The 18,058-nt window shown below is 47.0% G+C and overlaps 1 protein-coding gene across 1 annotated transcript in view; it reads left to right on the forward strand.

The window, feature by feature from the left end:
• Positions 1 to 18,058, forward strand: part of LOC134573693 (protein Niban 2-like) — an 85,007-nt gene that overhangs the window by 65,046 nt on the left and 1,903 nt on the right. The window contains exons 8-15 of the mRNA XM_063433475.1: positions 2,313 to 2,428; positions 3,050 to 3,154; positions 6,821 to 6,983; positions 7,340 to 7,527; positions 8,368 to 8,523; positions 16,471 to 16,587; positions 16,936 to 17,043; positions 17,900 to 18,011. Coding sequence (XP_063289545.1) covers positions 2,313 to 2,428; positions 3,050 to 3,154; positions 6,821 to 6,983; positions 7,340 to 7,527; positions 8,368 to 8,523; positions 16,471 to 16,587; positions 16,936 to 17,043; positions 17,900 to 18,011 — 1,065 coding nt within the window. The remainder of the gene's footprint in view (positions 1 to 2,312; positions 2,429 to 3,049; positions 3,155 to 6,820; positions 6,984 to 7,339; positions 7,528 to 8,367; positions 8,524 to 16,470; positions 16,588 to 16,935; positions 17,044 to 17,899; positions 18,012 to 18,058) is intronic.

Consider the following 18,058-nt stretch of genomic DNA (forward strand, 5'->3'; position numbering starts at 1 on the left):
CGGTGAGCAGAGTATCGGGGAGATAGCTGGAAGGGTGATTACTGTGAGCAGAGTATCAGGGAGATTGTTCACTGTAATCAAACCTTCAGCTATCTCCCTGACAGTATGCTATCAGGGAGATAGCTGGAGGTGTGATTACAGTGAGTATGCTATCAGGGAGATAGCTGGAGGTGTGATTACAGTGAGTATGCTATCAGGAAGGTAGCTGGAGGTGTGATTACAGTGAGTATGCGATCAGGAAGATAGCTGGAGGTGTGATTACAGTGAGTATGCTATCAGGGAGATAGCTGGAGGTGTGATTACAGTGAGTATTCTATCAGGGAGATAGCTGGAGGTGTGATTACAGTGAGTATGCTATCAGGAAGATAGCTGGAGGTGTGATTACGGTGAGCAGAGTATCGGGGAGATAGCTGGAGGTGTGACTACGGTGAGCAGAGTATCGGGGAGTTAGCTGGAGGTGTGATTATGGTGAGCAGAGCATTGGGGAGATAGCTGGAGGTGTGATTGTGGTGAGCAGAGTATCAGGAAGATAGCTGGAGGTGTGATTACGGTGAGCAGAGTATCGGGGAGATAGCTGGTGTGATTACGGTGAGCAGTGTATCAGGGAGATAGCTGGAGGTGTGATTACAGAGAGTATGCTATCAGGAAGATAGCTGGAGGTGTGATTACGGTGAGCAGAGTATCGGGGAGATAGCTGGTGTGATTACGGTGAGCAGTGTATCAGGGAGATAGCTGGAGGTGTGATTACAGAGAGTATGCTATCAGGAAGATAGCTGGAGATGTGATTACGATGAGCAGAGTATCGGGGAGATAGCTGGAGGTGTGATTACGGTGAGCAGAGTATGGGGGAGATAGCTGGAGGTGTGATTACGGTGAGCAGAGTATTGGGGAGATAGCTGGAGGTGTGATTAGGGTGGTAGTAGGCAGCACTGATACCATGATCGAAGTATCTTGGGATGATCATGCTTTGAGGGTATGTTGAGCAGAGCACCAGGTAGTAAGCATGCAGCAAAATATAGTGACTTGTTGGCCAAGGTTCTAGGGACGATGCAGGCATGCTATTATGATGAGTAGAGTACTAGGGAGGAAGCAGGACAGTAATGTTATGGTGAGTACTGTGCCAGAGAAGTAGCGTGCAGTAATGAAAGGTCAAACAAAATTACTATAGGGGTAATTGGCTCTAGGGAGGGAGCAGGAAATTCCCCTCACCTGTAGTCTCTGTCCGTGTTTTTGTGTTGCTATTCAAAAGTATAGGACTTTACTTACTTCCTGTTTAATCCCCTATCCTACTTTCTACCCGTCTTGTCTCCTATTACAATCGTGCTTTCACTGCACTCTGTCATCTCCCTACTTATTACCTTTTCTCTGCGTATCCCTTTTGTCCTCCTGTTCGCTCCTCAGACAGCCAGGTCCACACCTACACCTAGACACACACAATTGCACTTGTATGGCGCACACCTGCAACAGGTTTTTGTTGCAAAATCCCTGTCTGCATGAAAAGTGTAGGAGGGGAAACTAAATGGGGGAAACTTCTTTTTAAAGGGAGATTTGTGATGTGAATGGAGATGGTTACCAGGTGTCCATTTTAACTCCGACACACAAAATGTATCCTGAACGTCTGTATTAATATTGCTGCTACTTTCTGGATGCATTTATTAGAAGTATTCCTTGTTTAAGAGGAATCCTATTCATTCTCTCCAGATGGTACAGTAACAGTGCCCTGGCACTGGAATAGAGTGGGCCTTGCCAGGGCACTTGTGGGAACATTGGCACAACAAGTAATTGGAGGGTCTCCAAGGAACCGTATAATTTATCCATATTTTTGTAGCTGACTGTATAGCAGGTGACTCCTCATCGGGTAATCGGATTAACTATAGCCACACTAGATCATTACATACAATGCAATGGCAGAGAGAACATGGATGATACGAAGGGTTAATAATTATCAGCATTAGACTTTGTTCCCAGAGCTGGGATTTGATAAATAGACAAAATCTGGCAGCTTGTTATCTGAAATCTAAATGCCGCACTTATTTACTCACACGGCTCCAGATTTCATATATTTTTACATCAGACTGTGTGTTGCCTAGCAGCAGTGTCCTAGGAGCAATCCGTGTGAGGCATGAACGGCAAATGGGCCTCAGCATATGTGTGCAAATATGGGCATATCAGCATACACGCACATGGTGTGCTGTGTGTTGAAACCGCCAAGCACAGCTACCGAACAAAGTGGAAAGTGTTACAGAGGACAGACTGTTACTAAGTGGTAAAAGTGCACACTTGATGATAAAAACATTCTATCTGCATTCTAGGCATCCCGGAGGAACCTCGGGTGGAATCAGCGGCATTTACAGACTCTGTGCGACTTTACAGACAAGCACGGGATCAGTATGGGACTTGGGACATGCTGTGCGGTAACCAAGTGCAGGTCAGCATCTTCTCTCTCTCTCTCTCTCTCTCTAAGAGCTACCCCATCTAGGGTTGCCAAAACTGCCATAGTTTCCACGACAACAAGTCAGGAATGTAGTCCAAGGCAGATTGGAGAAAAACAATCACATATGAGCCTTTATCTTTATGCATACCTTCTTAATTCGGATAGGATGTAAATCAATAGTGCTTCCTTGCAGTATGTAGCATTCATGTGCTACGAGAGGGAAATCAGATTACCAATCAAGGAGGATTCCCAGAAGAACTGCTTGGCTTAACTTGATCTCTCTCCTGCAGCATATGATTGCTTCATGATACAGGGAAGCACTCTTCATTTGTAGTCCATCAGTATGAAGAAATTGGATGTGTCTAGAAAAAAAACCCCATGATGAACCTGGACTTATTACAGATTCTAGGTCAGTGGTAGGAAACCTTCAGTACTCAAATTGTTGTGGACTACATCTCCCCTAATGCTTTGCCAGCATTATAGCTGCGGGAGATGTCCTCATCTAGAACGCTGTAGGTTGACTACCTCTGTTCTAGAGTCTCTGTACTCCATCCTGGAACCCTGTTCACCATTAAGTTAGTACTAACAGAATGGTTTATTTTATTTTGTGTGCAGGTCCTTTGTAACCTGGTGATGGATGACCTCATCCCTGATCTCAAAAATATCATCTGTCCAAAACTGAGGGGGAAACCCCAGGAGAAGCAGAGAGCTTGGCTGATGGTGAGTCACAATGTAACATGCGGGGGACACAGGAAGAGGATTGTCTTTAAATAGAGCATGCAGAACCAACGAGGACACATGGTGGCCAGATGATTCAGTGTGGTTAAAAGTCGGAGGTTTTTCTTTGCTGCAGGGTAAAGGTTTTCTAGAGCCAGCCTGTTCACACTTGGGAGGGTTTGATTCCTCTGGCAGCCTTTTGCTGATATCCCTGTGTGTTCTTCTTATCTTGCAAAAGTGCAGCTGAGATAAGTGTAAAGAAAACACTCCAATTTACAAGCACTCTCCATATAAGAGTCTTAAGATAGGCTATGGAAATGAAAGTACATGTGACCTCTGATGCCCCCACACCCATGACATGCCTTGTTTGTTTTTGCTATAAGTTTTTAATATGCTTGGTGCACCCAGTCTCTAAATAGTCTTACTTTTAACCCCTCCTATGCCAGAAGGAATGCATGCAAAGAGTCCTTTGGTGCGAGAAAGGTTAATCTAGACATTAAAGCAGGGTGTGTGGCATGTTGACATTTACGGTTTTGTTCCTATTAACCCTTATATGACAAAAGTGAGAGAAATCACTGCTACTATATCCGTATCATGAAGGGGTTAACATGTGGCCCTTTGCCTTGCTTACCCTCCAGCCCTCCGGTGGCAAGTAACTTAAGGGTCTGACTTGTGTCAGACTTGAAATGTTAAGCCAGTTTCAATGTATATAGGGGCAAACTGCACTAGAGTTGGGTCTTTAGAGATTTCTTCACGTTCCTGCCTTAAATGTTAATGTTTCAATCAGTTGGATTAACAACACTGTTCTCAAGCGTGGAAGGATATTTAGAACGCTCTCCGTTTAAGTTCGTCATGGTAGTTTCTTCTAGGAAACTGTATTCATTGTAATAGGTAGGAAGGATAGGTCCTCAGTAAAGGGTCAGTGCAAGGGTTAATGCGTAGAGTCCAGGGGTCCTCAAAATCCGGCCCCCCAGATGTTTCTGAACTACAACTCCCATGATTCTCTGGCTATCTATGTAATTCAAAGAATCATGGGAGTTGTAGTTCAGCAACATCTGGGGGGCCGGAGTTTGAGGACCCCTGGCTTAGACTGTTAAGTACAGCGTAGACAACAATACAATAGGCAATGTGTCGAAAGAGCAATTCTGGGAATAATGCTTTAAATAAACCAAACAGCTGCAATATTCTATTGGTTTCCATGACAACTGCTCTAGTGTTCTAACATTGTGGGTTATGAAGAGCTATGTTGCAATGTGTTTTATTTTGCACAAAGGGTGTATGTATCTTGCACAACACATTCTGATGGTGAGTCACGCTAAAGGACATATAATTAGGCTGTGACATTTTGACATTTCTACATTCCAGGATTTGACTTCAAACACTCTTACTTCTAGACTAGAGCATGGCTGTCCGTCTCTAGTCAACATCAGACACTTTAGGTTGATGGCAAATACATGGAATCTTGCTACTGATATACAATGTTTATCGAGGCAATAAGCACCATTATAAACACCACTGATTGGAGTGATTAAGGTGTAAAAGTATGTTGATGGCAGACTCCAGTTTGTGTCAAACTTTACCCCTCTGCTGGCCCCCTCTCAGGAGAACTAATGGACTTTTCTGCTTAGGAACTCTTCTTTATCAGTAGTGAACGCAGGGGATGGCCCCGAGTTAAGAATTCAAAGCATTCTAAGACAGACGGTTTGATAACTTAAAACGTGGGAGTCCGGGCACTACTGGCATTAAAAGCCACAGGAGGCAGCCATGTTTATTTACTACTAGACCTCGGATCACGCAACATTTGTAATTGCAGAATAAACTTTTGTTGCAGAATAACTAATTACATTTTTAACATGTGATTTCTTGGTAAGACGGCGAGAAACGCGATAGTTGTGCATCCCAGTGAATTGATTTAGTTGATTTAATTTCTAGATGTCTTTACTGAGCTGAAATGCCCCCTCCCTCCCCCCCATCCTTGTTTGTTCCTGCACAGATCACTTGGTACATCCTGCTTCTCTGAGTACATAATTCGCTTGGTATATCCTGTTCTCTCTAGGTTTTGCATTCACAGTTGGCTTGTTACTCCTAACATTCTGTCTGCCCTTGCTGTGTGCAGGGTGCCCCCTGTGTATTAGTACACCCTTATCACTGTATATGCATGCATCCGTAAAACAGCATGGTGTATGAGTGCATCACAGAGCTCTCTAGGCAGTAAAACCATGCAGTATATCAGTGCATCACAGAGCTCCACGGCAGTAAAACAGCACCGTGTACAATTGCGTCAAAGAGCTCCACAGTCTGCCCTTTGAAAGCCATTGCACCCTTACAGAACTTTCTCTTATCAAGTTACTGCAATGGGTGGGTCATTGAAAAGTGCTACAAAAATACAAGCAGAGCTGCCCAATTGTTTAAGGCAGGAAAACATGAAAGCCCATATCCTCAAAATTCCGCTCTTACGTTGATCCTCTGGGAAAAGAACTGGTGGTTTGCAAGGCTCCCCCTCGTTTTATTGTGCTTTCATTGTAGGGCTATTCTAATGGTAAATTGTACTTCCATTAGCCATGCCTTGTAATTATCACAAAGCTGCAACTACAGTTACCAAAATTGTATTACACATAAAAATAACTATATTTGGAAAATTTTAATAAAATAAGCAAAGCCAACAAACTGTACAAAACACAACACCAACCCAGGCCCACTTCAGATCCTGAATTACTTTAGTTTTTTTTCTTTCTCGGGTTTATATAACGTTTCACAGTTTGTTTGCGTTTTCCTAATTTGTACAACGTTCACCGTCAGTGACTCGCCTCCTGGCACATGAGTGACTGGTTCTTTGCGACAGTAGGGGAAGCCTAGCGGACATTCCTGAAAAGAGCGGTATAAATGAGAAGATTGAGATGGATGGATGAGTGAGTGAGTGAATACATGAGTAGGGACTAGGAAGATGCCCGGGATTCGGAATATATGTCGGAAGAAGTTAGATGCAGGGTCCTTATTGACCAGTGCCCATCTGTGTGTTTGGAGTAAAAAAGCAGTAATACAGTTTACTGAATAAGCTAGGCAGTTTCGGATATAGGATGTGCGTGCATTATAATGGAGGTTTTGGACATGGGAGCCATAGGGAGATGTGAACAGACATGCTGATTCCAAGTGAGCGAGGAGAGTTGTCTGGCAAAAAGAGGGGCATGGAAGGTGACTCAGAGAAAGTAAGTTGTAGCACGTGAAAGAGGTAGTGGAGTGAATGTGCTTGAAAGGATAGACCAGGGACACGGGTGTCTGAAATGCTCCCCTGTGTTTAATATTTTTCTTCTTTGTTATTTTTTAAACATATATCCTATCCTACCGATGGAATATGTGACAATGTCTGTTACCTAATAATGTGGCTACGCTGACCTTGCTGACTCTTGTAATAGTACCACATCAAAAATAATACAACACCATAACACCATAACCACTTACAACACTGGGGAGATAAACTGTAGTGAAGTGATTTTAATGGCTAAAGAACACGTGCAAACAATAAATAAGACTCTTCAGAAACAGGTCAAACCTCTGTTTAAAAAGCAGATTCACCAAAAAAAAGTCTGTGCATTTTATGACCTGGTAATCTGTTTAGTGTTAGATGAACAAACTGTTAATGTTCTTGTGTTTTTGCTTGTATTTGCTTAGATTTCCGACACTGTGTATCGTTTGGTGCACGAGCAGACAAAGCAGTTTTACGAAGCGCTGGGGAAGAAATGCACAGAGAAGACACCAGAAATGGAGAGCCAGATCCGAACTGATATGGACCAAATCATTTCCTGCAAAGAACACGTATATAACAAGATAAGAGGTACGGGCAGATACAGAACATGGAAGGCGGAGGGCCGGTTTAATTCTTTAATTTACAGTAAAATACTCTCTAACGACTGTAACTGCCTCTTGGACAAAACTACTGATGGAAAAACACGATCGTCAAAATAAGGAATTCCACGTATTGCTAAATGTTATCGTAGAATGACTGTGGAACATCACTGGGAAAACAAGATCTACTTAATTAATGGATTTTTTCTTTCAGTTATAAGTGAGGATCGTCTAGTGGAGGGGGAAAAAACAAGGAGTTTATAATTTAAATAGTGTCTAGTGTGTGTCTGACTTTCACCAAATATTTGTCTAATATGCAGATTTATTTATTTTTTGTCCCCCAAGCTTTTGTATTGCCAAAGTCTGAGCTGTGTGTGAGGAATCACGTCCAGTCGCACATCCCATCTATCCTGGAAGCCCTGATGGTACCCACTAGCCAGGGATTTGCTGAGGTCCGAGAAACTCTTTTCAGAGAGATCACCGACATGAACATGAATCTGGTCAACGGGGGAGGAAAAGAGAAGCTTGGAGAGGTAAAGGTTGCTAAATTGAAGTTTCGGACCCAGGACGTGTGGTGTACAATGCTTCGGGTGTTTGGGCGCAGAGGAAGCTTGTGGCTAAAATTGGGAACTAAAAACTAGAAAGTGATCACAATATATCAGTGTTCATATAAAGAGTTCACACAATAGGGATGACCTTGCGTGTGACTTAAGGGATTTTCTTTAGTTTGCTATAGTTTATCGCCCAGCAGCAAACACTGGGCAAACATAGGGGACATATATGTACAGATGCTGTGGATTACAACTGCCATCTTTTTGCATCTGGCTAAAAATGGTTATAGTTGCAGTTCACAGCGATGTGAGTGTAAAAATCTACTGTGTGTAAATCATAATTCCATCCTTGAGCTGAACGATGACTAATGTATAACACTCCTATTCATATCCATAACTCCCTTAACCCAAAACCAAGCTTGGATGATTTTGCTCCCTGTAAGCTTCCAACTACAACAACGGAGCCTGGCTTAGAATACTTATTACAGCCCACACCATCTTACGCGTTCGTGTTCTCCAAGGCTTCATTCTACGCCTGTTAATTTTGCTCTCTATATGTTTTGATTGTCGTAATGCTAAACATTATGATGTGGATTACAACATTAAACATTCGCAGCACGTGGAGGGGAGTGTGATGATTGGCTGTTGCAGCCCATATAGCTGACGTGGCGGACCTGTTATGGTGCGCAATGTTTGGTAGTTCGTGTTTGAACAAGGCATCGATAGGCACCTAACACTGCGCTGCTTGAGGGATATAGAGGACAACCGAATATTTTCCAGAGGAAGACTGTGTAAACATGTGCTTTTCTTTCCCCTCACCAGCATATGGAAAAGATATCCCAGCTGGCCTACCACCCAGTGAAGATGCAGCCTTGCTACGAGAAGATGGATCAACTAAATCTAGAGGGATTGCAGCAGAGGTTTGACGTAGGAAGTCCAGCTGTCTTTAAACAAAGAGCACAGATACTCATGAGAGAGGTAAGGGTCCAGCTAACTTTTTTTTTATAAAAATCACACAAAACAATCTCATGGTTTTTATCTCTCACTCAATTACCTGGGAAGATTAACTATGGGTTGTCTGGGTAACCTGCTTGCATAAATTGTCCCTTTTCTACACTTCACTCAACCAACGAGCTTTATCTAGAGTGATTTTACATTCTAGTGCAATTATGAACCAATAGTGCCCTCTGCTGGCTAAAATCTCCAACTGCGATTTTCACACAGGTTGGCTATTTTGCCCTCCGTTTTTACAATTAGGATTTCAGTTTACAATTCATTGGTCAGCGAAAAATTCTCTGTAAAGCTACGTAATAACTACACGATGTACATAGGCTTAATATAATCTTGTTTTAGCTGTGTTTGTCTGAAAAGTACTTCCTTCGTCAATTACATACAGGTGCCCCATTAACCCCTTAAGGACACAACTCAGAAATAAAAAGAAATCATGACGGAATATTTCCGTCATGTGTCCTTATGGGGTTAATGGTGTCTGAAGGGACTGTAAATGGCAGAGGTTGACTTTTAAAATACAATGGCTGTTTACCAGATTACAAAATCAGAGTCTTTGCCTTATAATCCAAGTATTTATCAAGATCTATTTTGTATCATTATAGAGGACTAGGCTATCAAACAAAACGTCTTGCGTGCAGGGCTTAAAATTTGCTGTTCTACAATACTAGCCGGGCCTAAACCTTACTGGTCCCTGCAGGCATGGAGAGTACATAGCATACTCATCAGGAGCAAATTTTTACTTGCCGGTGGCTAGTGAATATTGGAATTCTGAGCCTTGTTAATGGATTGTGTGTTCTCAAGGCCGTATTTTAGTTAATATAGTCTCCCTTCAGCCTTGTGTATTATTTAAGTTCTAGTTGAGGGTGAATTTAAAACCTTACTACAACTGCTGCTCTCCTCTTAGCGCTACTTGTTTGCAGCAATTTATTATTGTGCCGTGTAACAGGGTTATTCGCTAAACTCCTACTTTTCGACAATCCAATCCAGATGATAAACAAAGCAAAAAGAGCAATTTGGGGACTAAGGCTGAGTTGGAGAATTTTTCCAGATCGGCTATTTAAATCCGAATGGAACAACAGGCCCAATTTGGGAAAACCCACAGTTTGTCTTTTCTGTATCTTTCACAGAGGTTTATGGGAGATATGCAGAAACCATGCATGTATGCAAGTGAGCTACTTTCGTTGGGGAAAAAAAAAAAAAAAGAGTTTTGTTACTTCCAGAGTAACAAACACACTTTAGTAGAGAAGTATCTTAATAGGAGTGTGGACCACAGAAGGATGCTGGAGTTGTTTATATGGTAGCAGACGTGTAGTCGGTGAGCTCCGTGCCCTCGGCCTATATTCACAGCTATCTAAGCCTGCAAACGAGCCCTAAATGGTGAGAACTAAGCGACACCTGCTTCTGGGGACCCCCAACACCGGTTCCCCGAGGAGCAGTAGAGGTACCCTGGACGACTTTGTTTCCACGCCGTCTGATTCTCGCTCCGCCGGGCCGAGCGCTAAGATGGCGTCGGCCTCCCCCGAGGTGGAAAACGCGGGAGTCCCCTCCGAAGACGGAGACCAGATGGACGCATTAACTATGATTCGGCAAGAACTTACCCGGATCTCGTCCAGCATGCTCACGAAGACGGACTCCACTGCAATGATGAAAGAATTCCGAGCAGCCATGCGTGAGGAGATAACCGCCATGCGCTCCGAGCTGACAGCAGTGGAGGTACGGGTGGAGGCACTAGAGACGGAAGCTGAGGCCAACCGATCCCAACACAGGTCGGCCGAGATAGCCACCACTAGGCAGGGGAACCTGCTATTAACACTGAGGCGACAGGTAGAGGATTTAGAAAACCGGAGCCGCCGCCAAAACATACGCATCCGCGGCCTACCGGAACCGGACTCAACCCCACTGCCAGAAAAAGTGCAGGCCCTATTCAGGCAGATATTAGGCCGCAATTGCCCTGAGACAATCCAATTTGACCGGATTCACAGAGCCCTGGGCCCCCCAAGGCAAGATGGGAAACCCAGAGATGTGCTATGCTGCCTCCACGCCTATAGCCTGAAAGACGCACTAATGGCGGCCACTAGGGGCTCCGATAATATAATGTTCCAGGGAGCAAACGTGGCACTGTTCCAGGACCTCTCTAGCCTGACCTTAGACGCGAGGAGAGCACTACGGCCCATAACGGCCATGCTGCGAGAGAAGAATGTGCCCTACCGCTGGGGCTTCCCTTTCAGCCTGCAGATACGACAGGGCAACACCTGGCTGCACATCCGCTGGCCTGATGATGTGGCCCCCACACTGCGAGCACTGCGACTACCCCACGTGCGCACCCGTAACTGGCTGCTGGAAACGCCGCTGGCCCCCAACCGGAGACGGGAAACGAGCAGCCCACCGCCGGACGCACGGAGAATAAGAGAATCCCCAGCCCGGATGCTCGCCCCCCCCGTGGATTATCAGGGTAAGCGAACAGATTAAACGTTAGACCCTCCCGGGATTTGGGTGGGGGACGGGTCTTTGGAGGGCATGGGCCTGATTGGACTCGAGAGAACAGACTAAACCTCCGGGCTTGGCTGCCTCCGGGGGGGTGGCTGGGGTTGGGGGGAGGCGGGGGTGTATGATGTGTTCCACTGGGTTCCGCTAAACACGTTGGGCCTCGGTGCCCGGGGAGAGGGGGTTTGAGTATTGGTCAGTTAGATGAGAGTTAGACCCCCTACCATGTTAAAGACCAGCTGAAACCAGATGCTTACCTAGACCTTAGTATTAGATATGGTGTTAGTTTTGCTTATGCTTGTTTTGCTCATGTTAGAACGGCCGAGGGCCGGACGTTATGTATTACACATACTAGTTGTCTCACCGCGCCTTACACAGAGTGCTCTGACTCTACCTGTACGGATCACGCGTACGACCCCGCGGACAGACTGAGGGTAACGGACGGGAGGACCGCGGGTGACTGAGTTATTTAAAGGGACAGGGGACTCAGACCTGTCGGACACCTCCCACACAGTCAAGTCCAATTAATCCTGATAGCGGGATATCCGCTACTTCCTGACCTACCTCCCGACCCTACGGACTCCCCCTCCCCCCCCCCCCTGACGAGTTTCCCCTACACCCCCGCCCTCCCCACTGACTACCTTCCCCCCTCCCCCCCCCCGGCCCACAGAACCCACCCCCCCCCTCCCCCTGTCGGCTATGGCGGGGCGTTCGGGTGGTGGTTTTGACCCGGCCCCCCTGCGGCTCTGGACCAACAATGTGAGAGGTCTGAACACCCCGGAAAGGAGGTCCCACCTGCTTCGGTCCCTGTGGGCGGCGCGGGCCTCTATAGCATTCCTCCAGGAGACCCACTTTAAGGGTACTGCCCCCCCCTCCCTGGGGGACTCGAGGTTCCCAACTGGGTATTTCGCAAACCACCAGTCGGCAAAAAGGGCAGGAGTGGCAATCCTTTTCGCCCAACACATTCCGTTCTGTTGCACGGATTCGAAAATCGATCCTAACGGGCGCTACTTATTTCTTAAGGGTACGATTGCCGATAAGAAATACACGTTGGCCTCACTCTACGCCCCGAATACGGGACAACACCGATTCCTCTCTAAGACCCTCCAACTATTAGAACAGTTCCGAGAGGGCCTGCTCATCGTTGCCGGTGACATTAATGTTCCGTTAGACCCCAGACTCGACACCTCTAGAGGCTGCAGCTCACACTCCGGGCTCTGTATCCGGACGATCGGGAAGGTCTTACGAGACGCGGGACTGGCCGACACCTGGAGAGTACTCCACCCTGACGATAAGGACTTCTCGTTCTACTCACAGGTCCACCTTGGCCATAGCCGCCTGGATTATATCTTGATTTCCCAGGAATACTTGCACCTCCTTATGTCTTGCGACATCCAGACGACGATATGGTCGGACCATGCCCCAGTTCTAGCCTCGCTACGCTCTCCCCTGTTTAAACCCAGAAACAGACAATGGAGGTTGAATGAACAGGTGCTCGGGGACCCAGTAGTATGTACGGATACGAGGGAGGTCATTCGGCGCTACTTCTTGGAGAACCCAGCTTCGGATACCTCCCCTCAAGTGAGATGGGAAGCTCACAAATGTGTCCTACGCGGCCACTTTATAAAGACCTGCACGAGACGCAAACGAGAACAAAATCTTGCACTGAAGGACCTACACGAACTCGCAGCGCAACTCGAAAAAACACACAGAGCCGATCCGACGGCGGAAAATCTCCGCCCCTTGCTAGAGGCGAGGAGGAACCTCCGTGCCCTTCTGTCACGAAACTTGACGCACACACTCCGCAGGTCCCGGAGATTCTTTTACGAAAACTCGAACAAATGCGGATGCCTGCTGGCCCGCATGCTTCGCAAGAAAAGGAGACGGTCCAGCATTACAGTCCTGCATAAGACTAATTCACCCCCCGAGCGGAAGCCAGAAGCCATCATGAACGAATTCAGGGAATTCTACTCGAAACTGTACAACCTACCGAAAGGGAACGATGCGGAGACGGTCCAACGGAGACGGGCCGACATCCAGGAATACTTGGAACAACACCTCACCCGGAGGCTTACGCAGACACAAACCGAGGACCTAGACGCCCCAATAACCCTGGAAGAGCTCAAAGGCGCCCTTAAGGCAGCAAAGACGAACAAAGCCCCGGGCCCGGACGGCTTCCCGGTGGCATACCTGCGGACATTTGAGGAACAGCTCCTGCCTGAACTGCTGACGAGCCTTAACTCGGTGCTGGAGGGTGGGAGGTTCCCGGAGGACACCTTGATGGCAACAGTAGCGGTGATCCCGAAAGAGGGTAAGGACCCCACGTCCTGCGCCAGTTATAGACCTATCTCCCTCCTCAACGCGGACCTCAAGCTCTTCACAAAGATTCTGGCCCGCCGCGTGGGGGGAGTGGCGCCGGACCTGGTTCACCCGGACCAGACGGGTTTCATTCCGGGACGGGAGGCAAAGGACAATACGACCCGAGCCCTCAACATAATTCATTCCGCTACGTCCTCCTCCCGGGGGGGCCTCCTACTCTCCACTGACGCCGAGAAGGCTTTTGATAGAGTCGACTGGCAGTTCATGGAAGAAACCCTCCGGAATATGGGTTTCGGCCCAAACATTCGCTCCTGGATAGCGGCCCTGTATACATCCCCGAAGGCCCGCCTGAGGATAAACGGAGCGCTATCCCCTGCATTCTCCATCAACAATGGCACGCGACAAGGGTGCCCCCTGTCCCCCCTCCTGTTTGCCCTCACGCTGGAGCCCTTTCTAGCGGCGGTCAGACGGGATGGGGGCATTACGGGAATTAAAGTGGCTAACATGGAACACAAAGTAGCCGCCTATGCGGGTGACCTGCTTTTCTTTATCGGTAACCCGATAATAACGCTCCCCAATCTGCTGCAGGCCTTTCATAAGTATGGAGCGCTCTCCAACCTGCGCCTGAACACAGGGAAATCCGAGGCACTACCCCTGGTGCTCCCCCCCGACCTAACAACCCAACTGAAAGCTAACTTCCCTTTCCGATGGTGCACGCAACGCATTAAATACCTTGGCATCTGGCTGACGAGGGACATGACAAAGCTCTACGCTGAAAACTTCCTCCCCCTCCTGAGGACACTGGCCACGGACATGAAAAGATGGGGAGGGTCCTGCATATCCTGGTTCGGGAGAATAAACGCGGTCAAGATGAACCTCCTGCCGCGCCTCCTGTACCTATTTCAGACGATCCCCATCTATATCCCCAAAACCCTCTTCACCGAGATATCCACGGCAATCAGTCGCTTCGTGTGGGCTTCAGGAGTAGCTAGACTTAGATACACACACTTGATCAGGCCAAAGCGCCAGGGAGGGGTAGCACTACCCTCGATTCAAGCCTACTACCAGGCGGCGCATCTCCTCAGGATGATAGACTGGCACGTGCCAGACACGGATAAGCAATGGGTAGGGTTGGAGCGAGCAGCCTCCGGGGAACGTCTACCCTGGGCAACCTGGCTGCCGAGGCCCGCGCAGGCAACTGAGATTCGCTCACACCCACTTATTGGAGCTACTCTACAGATCTGGGCGTCTATACGGTACAAACTCGACCTCATTACTAACCCAAGCCCGTTGACCCCAGTGATCCATAATCCGGAGATTGGAGGCGGACTGGCCCCCAGGGACATTGCCGTCTTGACTGACCTGAACACTCCATATCTGGGCGAATGGTGCGCGGGAACTCGCCTAAAACCGCTAGAGACTCTAACCACCTCGGCCCCCCCAACGGGGCTCACCCGGTTTCGTTACCTACAGATCCAGCACTACCACAGCACCCTCCCGGGTAAGCAACTACTACTCAGAAAAAAGACGGGCTTTGAGACCCTCTGTACGGAGGAACGACACTTACCACGAGGAATTTCCACGCTATACTCTATGATAATACAGGCTGCCAGACTCCCCACTGCGCGATACCAATCTAAATGGGAACAAAGCACGGGCACAGTCCTCTCGGAGGCAGACTGGGAGAAGATACACATCCTCTCTCATCAAGGCACGTCCAGTGCGAAACTCCAAGAGACCAACTACAAGCTCATGACGAACTGGTATCGGACCCCCCATAGGCTGTATCAGATGGGGTTGCTACCAGCGGCTACATGCTGGAGGTGCGGGACAGACGAAGGTACGGACCTACACATCTGGTGGTCCTGCCCTCCCATCGAGGCATTCTGGCGACAAGTCCACGAGAAACTCCGGGAGATACTGGATTCGGACATACCATTGCAACCCCTGCCGATGCTACTACACCACTCCGCGATGCCCCTGGGAGCATACAAGAGATCTCTTACGCGACACTTCCTAAACGCAGCCAAGAGCCTAATCCCCACTCGCTGGAAAACCACAATAGCCCCGACCATAGCTAACTGGATGGAGGCGGTAGAAGAAATATACAGTATGGAGAGCCTCACAGCTGACCTCAGGGGGACGGCGGAAAAGTGCGCCAGACTCTGGGCACCCTGGATTGCGTACACGGCTCGTGTGCCGGCGGGTGACCGGGGCCGGGGGACCGAATAGACGGGAGTCTGTGAAGACACGAGTTGTTGGGCTTTTTGTCGGGGTGACGCGGGCGGACCCATCGCCGGATACCTCCCCGCTGTTGCCGACTCCCCCCCCCCCCCCCCTAGCCCTCCTCCTCGGCCCTATACTCACCCCGTCCATAAGACAGTCCCTCCGCCTCAAGACCCATAGACTGAGCTTCGGTCACGGACATAATATAACGAGACGAGACGGTGGACTTACACGGCCACTCCCGAGTAATCGGGATCGAGGTTTCTACTCTTACCACTAGGCATCACATTGACATGGACAAGTTCGGACAGGGGGCATTGAACACTCAGACTCACCTACCCGACCTGACCCTGACCACTCAGACTCACCCACCCGACCTGACCCCCCCCCCCCCCTAGAGGGGCAGACGAAGACGGGTTACACACAACCCAGCAGCGCAGTTGCGCCCGTTCAATACATCTTACATGAGAGATTCAGAAGGGTGAGAGACCCAGCACTGACAGGCGCGATCAGACAACCTAAGAGAAGAATAAACACTGACTTCAGTTAGAATTTATCAGACATACCCCGTGTTCTATGCAGGATTCTATTTGTTGATTCTAGTCGAGATGTGTACACATGAAAATACGCAATGTTTTGTAACTGAAAAGTTTATTACCGCTTCTGTACACGAAACAGTTTGACTTCCCTCCCTCTGCTTCCTTTGTAAACCCTTCTTTTATTTTGACGTATTGGATAATAATGGAAAAACCTAATAAATAAAGATTGTCTAAAAAAAAAAAAAAAATCCTTGAATTCAACCATTTTTATCAGGATTGGTTTCTGTGGAGCAAACAATCTGTTCGTTAAGTCTGAACTCACCCCCCCCCCCCCTTATCTCTCCAGCAAACAGACAACGCAGTCTTCACATTTGAACAGATGGTACACCAGGAGCAGAACAAATCTAAAGGCGATGAGAACCTATGTAAAGATATCCAGCGTATTCTGGAACGTGTTCTGAAGGTAAGGGAGCAGTTGGAGTTGGTCTCCTCTTTTATAAATGTATAATTGGCATATAATTAGTCCCTTACCAAGTTCTCTTTCCTTTTCTACTCTGTGAAAAAAAGTTTTATGAAATAAACTTTCTGGCATATGGTGTAAAGTCGCACTCTAACTCCCATAGTTCCCTTGAGAATTTAGTTTTGATTTTGTGGATCAGGGATAAAATTTTATTTAGAAAAAAAAAAAAACACAACTGAATATATATATTAAAAAAAAAAAAAAAAAAAAAAAAAAACACAACTGAAGTGCACAATATGCCAAGTGTTTTACCAATGCTGTTTGTTAATGTACGCCCTGTAACTTTTGCAGAAATACGACTACGACAGTAGCAGTGTTCGGAAGAAGTTCTTTCAGGAAGCGTTACTGCAGATCATTATCCCATTCCTCCTGAAGAAGCTGGCACCCACGTGTAAATCGGTGAGGAAACATTTTGCATGAGAAGGGGGGGTGGGGGGGTGGAGAGATGGTCTTAGAATGGCAAAAGGGAATAGAGTAGTGGAATAGATATAGATCAGTAATGTATGATCACCTTAGCATGCTAACTACCGAGTTAACCACAGTCCCCATGATGTTCAAACATCCTTGCTGGCTGGGGATTAGGAACACTGCCGAAACATTAAGAGTGCCATGATTAATGTTCTCTGGTAAATAGACATGGCAGAATATGGTAGGTTTAGTGGTATGGGCGCCGTACGCCTATATTCACCCAGACAGTTGCCGTGAGCATTCTCAAATCCTTAAATTTGACTCTGTAAATAATTTCACGTAATATGGTAGATGATGGAATACTGCAGTATCTCACCATTGTTTTTGTTTTAGTCGGCTAATCGTAATTTGCAAAGTTTTGGTTGTTTTTTATTTATTTATTTATTTATTTTTTAAAGCATTTGTGTATTTAACCGATACAGGAAGGAAGGTGGCAAAACCTTTAATCTCAAAGTAGTATTAGTCCGATAAAACAAGTATGGCAAGATGCTGCAGTACACCATGATTTTGTAGTTGCATTAGTGAACTAATGTAGCTTCCTCTATTTTAACGAAAACATTAAGAATATAGAATAGAATCTGATCTAGGAGTCATAACCATTTGAGTGCTCACTTTAATTCCGAATGCTCAGACTACTCACAGTTGCGTTAACCAGAGTCCACTCAGGTGGAGTCTTCAGAAGTAAAAGGGGATAAGGAAATAGCCGGTACCGAAAGGTTTTTCAATTAATTAATTTGTTAGATATTCCTGGATCTTGAATCTGTCCACTTTATATTCATGTTACCAGGAGCTGCCACGTTATCAGGAACTCATATTTGAGGAGCTCTCGCGATTTGTTCTGGTGGAGAACACTTACGAAGAGGTTGTGTTACAGACTGTGATGAGAGATATTGTGCAGGGTGAGTATGGTGGATACAAACTATTTAACATTTAGTGGTGGGTGCAT

Source organism: Pelobates fuscus, chromosome 9, assembly GCF_036172605.1.
Source record: "Pelobates fuscus isolate aPelFus1 chromosome 9, aPelFus1.pri, whole genome shotgun sequence".
In the NCBI taxonomy this organism is placed as follows: domain Eukaryota; kingdom Metazoa; phylum Chordata; class Amphibia; order Anura; family Pelobatidae; genus Pelobates; species Pelobates fuscus.